Source organism: Priapulus caudatus, unplaced genomic scaffold (genome assembly GCF_000485595.1).
Source record: "Priapulus caudatus unplaced genomic scaffold, Priapulus_caudatus-5.0.1 Scaffold359, whole genome shotgun sequence".
NCBI classification, from domain to species: domain Eukaryota; kingdom Metazoa; phylum Priapulida; class Priapulimorpha; order Priapulimorphida; family Priapulidae; genus Priapulus; species Priapulus caudatus.
The window spans coordinates 3,908-12,258 of record NW_014577420.1 but is presented as its reverse complement, the minus strand read 5'-3'; the positions used below and the strand labels follow the sequence as shown (position 1 = coordinate 12,258).

The window sequence follows — 8,351 nt, the reverse complement described above, 5'->3', positions numbered from 1 at the left end:
TCTCTCTCTCTCTCTCTCTCTCTCTCTCTCTCTCTCTCTCTCTCTCTCTCTCTCTCTCTCTCTCTCTCTCTCTCTCTCTCTCTCTCTCTCTCTCTCTCTCTCTCTCTCTCTCTCTCTCACACACACTCTCCTCCTTACTCTCTCCATCTCTCCGCTCGCAGGCTTCTATGTACGAGGCCGTCAACGACGTCTACCGCATCCTCATCCCGATTCACGAAGCCAACAAGGACTACAAGAAGCTGGCGAGCCTGCACGGCAAGCTGAACGAGGCCTTCACGAAGATCGTCCACCAGGTACGCCCGCTTTAAAAAAGTCTACGTTTTCACGTGCGTGCACGAACCGCGACAACCAAACCAACGAAAGCCGCCTACAAACCGGGCGAGCATGGTTGCGGGTGTTGGTGGGGAGGGGAGTTGCTATCTCGCTCGTGAGGACAGGTGAATTAGTGTATACTGGTGATGTGGCGATCGCCCATTAGCTGGCTTTCCTTGTTGGTGACGTCGTCTGTTTTCTTCAGCAGGGAAAGAGGATGTTCAGCTGTTTCTACAGAGTCGGTTTCTACGGCAACAAGTTCGGGGATCTGGACGGAGAGGAGTTCATCTACAAGGAACAGCCGTTTGTCAAGCTGCCTGAGATTACTCACAGACTCGAGGTTAGAGTGAGCGAGGAGGAGGAGGAGAGGAGAAAGTTAGTGCGAGCGAGGAGGAGGAGGGTAGAAAGTTAGAGCGAGCGAGGAGGAGGAGAGGAGAAAGTTAGAGCGAGCGAGGAGGAGGAGGGGAGAAAGTTAGAGCGAGCGAGGAGGAGGAGGGGAGAAAGTTAGAGCGAGCGAGGAGGAGGAGGGGAGAAAGTTAGACCGAGCGAGGACGAGGAGGAGGAGGGGAGAAAGTTAGACCGAGCGAGGACGAGGAGGAGGAGGGGAGAGGGTTAGAGCGAGCGAGGACGAAGAGGAGGAGGAGGGGAGGAGAAGGTTAGAGTTAGAGTGAGGGAGGCGGGGAGAGGGTTATGGTTAGAATGAGGGAGGAGGAGGGGAGAGCTAGGGTTAGGGTAAGAATGAAGGAGGGGAGAAGAGAGGGTTAAGGTCAGAGAGAGTGAGGAGGAGGATAGAAGGTTAGGGTTAGAGCAAGGGAGTAGGATGGGAAAGGGTTAAAGTTAAAGCTAGGCAGGAGGGATGAGGGTTAGCTGGCAGAGATTTGAATACACTTATAGGGCCAGGAGGAAGATAAGATGACATTATTGTAAAAACATAATGTTAGCTAATACATGAAGCTATCATACTCATGATCATAGGTGAATGATTTTGTTTTTGTATCTAGTCATTCTACATCGAGCGATATGGTCAAGCTTCAATTCATACAATTAAGGATTCGAACAACGTTGACAGAACTAAACTCAACCCTGACATTGTAAGTGCAACTACCTCATAGTAATAGTGCATCACAGTCATTCTATTCTATTTGTGTAGTCTGAAGTTCACATAATATAGTTATAAAATTATATTTAAAAAACTTATAAAAACCCTACTGAACATTAAAGATACTAAATTTATAACTTACTCTATAGTTTAAATTGTGCTATTTAGTTTCAGACCTGCTACTTACATACTTTACTTTACGCAGAACGTTAAAATTCAGTAATAGTGTTAAAGCAATCCTTACTGTTAACACCTAGGGTGTTTTGTGATGTCCTATGCTGCAGTTACACACATAACACTAATGCCTACCTTTGCCACTTACACACTAAAAGATCGGCAAACCACACTGCATGACTGCTCGTATCTCGTTAATGTATGTGTCGCGTATGTAGTTTAATTGTCATGTTTACTGTGTTCTCGATGGCTTCTCTTGCCTTTCTTTGTGTTAGGCATACATTCAGATCACCTATGTGGAACCTTACTTTGACCTTCATGAGTTCCGGGACAGGACGACAGACTTTGAGAAGAACTACAACATTAGTAAATAATACTCCTTATCCTCTCTTACTGTAGTTTGTGTTTCCACTGTGCTATCCATCCTTGTCTGTGCAGTCTGGGAACAGGTGATGATAATGACATCAGGTATTTAAACCAGTATGTTCTGTGTCCTCCTTTCTTTCTCTCCCTCTCTCTCTCTCTCCCCCCTCACTCTCTCTCTCTCTCTCTCTCTCTCTCTCTCTCTCTCTCTCTCTCTCTCTCTCTCTCTCTCTCTCTCTCTCTCTCTCTCTCTCTCTCTCTCTCTCTCTCTCTCTCTCTCTCTCTCTCTCTCTCTCTCTCTCTCCTCCTCCTCTCTCTCTCTCTCTCTCTCTCTCTCTCCCCCCCTCTGTGCATGTCTGTGTGTGTGGTTCACTGACACTAACTGTGCGTACATCACTGCATGACAGGGAGGTTTGTCTATGCCACACCCTTCACACCGGATGGCCGCGCCCACGGACAGTTGGGCGAGCAGTACAAACGCAAGACCATCCTTACGACGACGCAGTCGCTGCCCTACGTACGCACCCGCATACAGGTGCAAGAACGCAAGCAGGTATGCTTTGCTTCTTCGCTCCTCTGCTCTCTCACTCCTGCACTGCCAGTGCTGCTAGATTGATGGACGTTGTACCTGTATACTACCACTACGCGAATATACAGTAGCATCAATTAACTTTATGGATTGTGCTGCTACCTATAGGAGCTTTAATTAATTATTTTTACAGATTGTGCTGACACCTATAGAGGTTGCTATAGAAGACATTCAGAAGAAGACGGTGGAACTCGGCGATGCGTTAATGCAGGACCCGCCCGACCCCAAAATCCTACAGATGGTCATACAGGGCTGTATCGGAACCACAGTTAACCAGGTTTGTTACGCCGCCGCGTCTCACACGTAACTCGTATTCCTAATAACATAATAATAGGTAATATATAATAAATATATATAGTCGACATTTGTTCACCAGGGGTTCCTGAACGTTACCAATGGAATATATGTTCTTCTAGTTTGGCTGATATGACCGATGAATTAAATGAATGTTCACGTATTCTGTGTAGGGTCCGATGGAAGTGGCACTAGTGTTCCTGGCAGACATTGCTGATGGCAGCAAGCCAGCTACAAAGCATCACAACAAGCTGAGGCTATGCTTCAAGGAGTTCATAAGAAGGTGAGAGAGTGGAGCCTGCAGTCTCAACGCTCTTGTGAATTAATTCTTTAGAAATTAGTTAAATTACTTTGAACTAATTTGAATGTTTCCAAATTTAATTTAAAATCTGACTCGAGAATCTATTGTTGACTTAGCCTGTCATTTACCTGGATTCAATCTCTGCGTAAACATTGATGCATTCAATTGTCTGGCATTCAATCTTGTAGCATTCAAATCTTTATAGCATACAAACTTACAAAATCTTCAAATAATACACACAGAACGTATGACCTTAAAACAAAGTGTGCAGCTTAAGAACTTGCTGCTTCTAGACATGAAAACAGTGAATTGCCAGCATTCACCTACTGCAGCATTCAGTCTTACGATATGTTTTAAAACCGTTCCTGGGGCCCACTGTTTTAAACAAAATTAGTCTTAACAATAATCTTAACATTAAATGGGGAACTGCATATATGAGAAACTCGTAACTTTACCATATTTCTGTCGACAGTCTATGACAAAAGGTTAATTGTAGGGCTAATGTTAAGACAAGTTTTGTTTCTAACAACAGATACCTGATGTTGCGTCTTCTAACTCTGTTCTGTTTCAGGTGCGGAGATGCCCTGCGTAGAAACAAGAGCTTGATAGGACCTGAGCAGAGAGAATACCAGAAGGAGTTGGAAAGGAACTACAAAAGCCTGTGTGATAAACTCTGGCCCATGTTGGCCAACACTGCAAGAAACACAATCAAGATGTAAGTTGAAACATCCCTCTTGTGAAAAAATATGCACATGTTTAGATCGTAGACGAATATTCATTACAAAAAAAAACCCTACCATATATATGTGAAAGCCTTATAAATTTCAACGAATGCCTTTGTGTCACTATTTTATAGCAAAGACCAGTTACTTTCCTTCCTTTTCTGTGAGCAGATTTCAGCTCATATTTTATCGTGCAATATTACAAACGGTGAAACAGGATCCCCTTTGCTGAGTTTAATCTAGCCATGATCTCCTAGAACGAGCGTGACTGCATGGCTGTATAATGAATGATGTTTTGTCTCGTCGTTCTCGCAGCAAAGACCAGTACAACAATGACAATTCCTACAGCAAGGTGACCGTCGCATAATGGCACTGCGATCCGCGCCGAGGCTTGCGAGAGGGGTTGCCACGGTAACCGCCGCCCACACGGGACGTGACGTGATCCGCAGTGGACGGGGGGACCATTCATCAGTACAACAGCAGGAGGAGTTGGTTGAGTTAGTTCACGCAGCGTGTTTCTGAAATCGTGTTCCTGATTAATTGACGCCACGAGTCACTGCGATATGTTCCGACCAGCCCAGATTGCAGAATTTGATACGGCGTTTAAGGGCAGGGTGTTTTTATATATGAGATCGGTGTGACATATACATTACGTGCTTACGCGCATGGATATTGTGTGTTTCTGGGGCGGTACCGGCGAGAATGAATCATGTAGTCACTACCTGAAGCTTAACTTATGAAACCGGACCGTAAATTATATTGTAGCGTCATTTGTAACCATAGTAGACACAGAGCATATGGCCTCCTATTTAACTATGATCGTCGATGTCAGCATTGAAATGCTCCACGTTTTATGCACAAGTATCGTCATGGGGTCACGTGTTCTAACTGCATACAAAGGGCTCGTCATGTATATATGATAAGTGACACTCTTGAATATCGAGCTTCTATACTGTGCGCTCTCACGGGAGAAACAGCACGGGTAAAATATCGAAAAACTTGGTCGGTTTCTTATCAAACTCATTATTCCTTCACATGTTGGCAGCATATTCGTCGCAAATGACTGTATAGGTAAAATTAGATGCTTCTGCAAAATTACATATTGTGTCGGGGTGCTTTAAATGGATCAATTGCTAGAATTTACAGCTAGATGATAACAAGAAATATGAAATGTAGGCAGTTAATCATGAAAACAAATATCTAGTTTAATCATTATAGTATTTATTCCGACTTGTCTAAAGGTAATGATGAACATATACACATATTTACATCATTACATTTAAATATATGTACTTACTTCATTTTGGTTACATCCAATTTTGTCTCGCATTTTAAAACAATTTATTTATCGTCTATTTTTTATTTACTCGCATCCGTTCTTGCATTTTAATAATTTTTTATCCGTTTTGTCATATTTCTATGTTTACGTGACTTTGCTCTGTACATATACAAATGTATATATACATAATTAAATCTGCAATAAAATATAGCAAATATATATGTATACACTCATAAGCTTTGCGTTTATTTCCTGTTGTATGTTTGTGTACCTATATATATATATATAAGAGAGAGAGAAGAGGGGGGGGGGGGGGTAGATAAAACTGCAAACTGCACAGACTTCATTGCCAGATAGTTGGTTAGACCTATGGTTAGACTTAAGGACCCGGTTCCACAGTCGTGGATTAACTCTTAACTCTGAGTTAAATTCCTTAACTCGGAGTTAAAAGTTAACTCCGAGTTAAATTCCGTTTCACAGTCGTGGATTAACTTTAACTCTGAGTTAAATATGCCTAACTCAGAGTTAAAATTTAACTCTGGTTCGAACCTGGATTAACTTCTTACTGGAACCTGGATTCATCCTTAACTCGGGGTTAAAAATGGCTGATTTTTACCTTTTTAACGCCCCAGTTCCCGAAAAACAAAAAGAATATCGCAAACACGACGACCACTTCAACATCATGACTGATCGCGAATTGTACGACAGATATAGGTTTTCGCGGCAGGGTCTTGAAAGATTGTTTGGACTTATTGGTGATGAGTTGCCAAAGATACACTCGCAGAGAGGGATGCCAGTACCCAAACACTGGGTGCTGTTAATGGCCCCACCCTTTGCTTTGCGAGTGGTGCATTTCAACAGGTAATAGCAGACAGTTTTGGAGTGAGTAAATCCACCGTGTGTCGAGCCATCGCAGCCGTTACCGATGCACTAGTTGGATTACAAGGCCGGTTGATCAAATGGCCGACAGCTCACGAGGAAGTAGCAATGTGCAAAGCTAACTTTCATAGTATCGTCGCATTCGTCGGGTTTCCTGGCGTAATCGGTTGCGTAGACTGCACGCATATTAGAATTCAAGGGCCGCGTAAAGCAGTTGAGAAGGACTACGTTAACCGTAAAGATTATCACTCTATCAATACACAATTGCCAATTGGGATAGTGAATGCAGACGGTAAGATTTTCATAAGAATCTGCATAATTTATACATAAGAAACAACTTACATTCGATTTATTTATAGTTAGTCTTCGGTATCATCCTTTAGACTTTGAAGACTAGTTTCTACGAGGTTAGTTTAGCTCTAGGATACTAATACTAGAGCTAATTAGTTTATCTAGTACTGCCCCGTGTTCGAATCATCCCGCTTGTAACCATATTTATTAATTTTACGTTTGTTGTTCGCTGACCGACGTGAGCCTATAGATGGCGTACCAACACTGATTTATTCCCATCCCTACATTCGTTCAGTTATAATATTGTTACTTGTAACAAATTCCTCGGTAGCTGCAACTGTTAGAGCGTCGTGCTAATATCGTGAACGTCGCGGGTTCGATGATCCCCGAGTTGGCTAAAAAAAAGCTTTCATCATTTATTTATTGCTGCGGGCTCCCGTAGATAAACTTCTATGTTTATTATTTACCCGGCTGCCGGGTATATAAGATAACTCAATAACAATAATAATAATCTGTCCATATACTGTTTTTGCACTTGTTCGTAATATTGTTTGTTAGCTTCGATGTCAGCACACTCTTGTTAAACTCATAAAGTTCCACTAGCAGTACCTTTTCTGCACTAGAAAAATTTGGTGATCGCTTCTTCATTCCTACCATTGCTGCGTTTAGCTTGTTCGTCTGCTGCTGGCGTTTGTTCTATTGTTATTATTATTGGAAATTATGGGATAGTAACTCTGAGTTAAAATATTTAACTCTGAGTTACTTAACTCAGGATTTAAACCATGTTTATGAAACACAAATTTAACTCGGAGTTTACTAACTCAGAATTAGTGAATTTAACTCAGAGTTAACCTTAACTCAGGGTTAAAGTTAATCCACGACTGTGGAACCGGGTCCAGGAGTAGATAATAGAAGATTTCTTCTATTATCTACTCCTGTATATATATATATATATATGGACAGACAGACAGACGGACGGATGGATACAATGAGAGAGTTACACATAAACAGCAATGATAGTCTATACGTAGAGGTTTGTAACATGACGTCACGAGGCACATGAAAACTCAGCTCAGCCTGTTGGCCTATTCTCCGATAGTACGACGTATCTACTATATAATAGTAGAAAGAGCCGAAGTGTCGTTTTCCGTATCTCCTCCGAAACCGTGCCGCGTGTGTTCGCGCGAATCGAGCTGGGGCCCCTACCGGTTTTTGTTTTACTTTCGTTCTCTCCTCCCAGGCGCCCGTCACTCCTACGCAGTTATAAACATGCTCCACACACGGCATCGCTTCGCGCCGTTGACATGAAACAATCGATCGCCCGTACATCAATCGGCACCGCTGCTTGCCATGACGGACGTACATCGTACGCACTAGCTTCAGGCGCGGTACACGCTGGCTATCTGTAACACCCACTGTTGACTTTGCTGTCAGTCTACTGTCAGGTACTGTTCAAGGTATAATTTCAATTTATACATTCTTTGCCCCCCCCCCAATTTTCTCAACGAATTTGACGTTTCACAAAATTGACCCCTGCGACTGTCAAATCCGCCGATTTCCGCCGATCCGCCGAAAAATCTCATCCCGGAGTCAGTATGTATGCATGTGTGTGCGTGTGCATGCGCGTGTGCGTGTATGTGGGTGTGCGCGCCCGTGTGTGTGTAAATGTGGTATGTGTGCGTGGGTGCACATGTGATTGTGCGTGCGCATAGCCGTATGTCACTATGTGTGTGAATGCGGTGGGTGCGGTGCGGGTTGTTGAACTTTTAAAATCGCCAAATCCGCATGCGCACACACGCACACCACTGATCTATTATACTAACCATATATAATATAATATATAATAAATAATCTTACTAATACTGTTGTGCCCAAACTTGGAATCTTGCACAAACTTGGAATTTCAGCGCATCCGCAGTTTGGGCAACCAATCTTGAGATTGGGCAAACAGAGGTGAACAGAGCTTGCACAAACATATGATTGTTAGGATTTCAAATGTTATATCATCAGGGCTGCCAACATTGGGTGATAGGCGAGAGTGAGATGCG

General features: G+C 43.0%; 1 protein-coding gene across 1 annotated transcript in view; it reads left to right on the top strand.

The window, feature by feature from the left end:
- LOC106809494 (dedicator of cytokinesis protein 7-like) overlaps positions 1 to 5,369 on the top strand; it is a gene marked incomplete in the record, with an annotated part of 65,865 nt that extends 60,496 nt beyond the window's left edge. The window contains 9 exon segments of the mRNA XM_014812581.1: positions 162 to 293; positions 518 to 652; positions 1,314 to 1,403; positions 1,861 to 1,951; positions 2,356 to 2,501; positions 2,671 to 2,814; positions 3,005 to 3,114; positions 3,704 to 3,847; positions 4,170 to 5,369. Of these exon segments, the coding sequence (XP_014668067.1) occupies positions 162 to 293; positions 518 to 652; positions 1,314 to 1,403; positions 1,861 to 1,951; positions 2,356 to 2,501; positions 2,671 to 2,814; positions 3,005 to 3,114; positions 3,704 to 3,847; positions 4,170 to 4,221 (1,044 nt within the window).
- Positions 5,370 to 8,351: the final 2,982 nt, after the last annotated feature.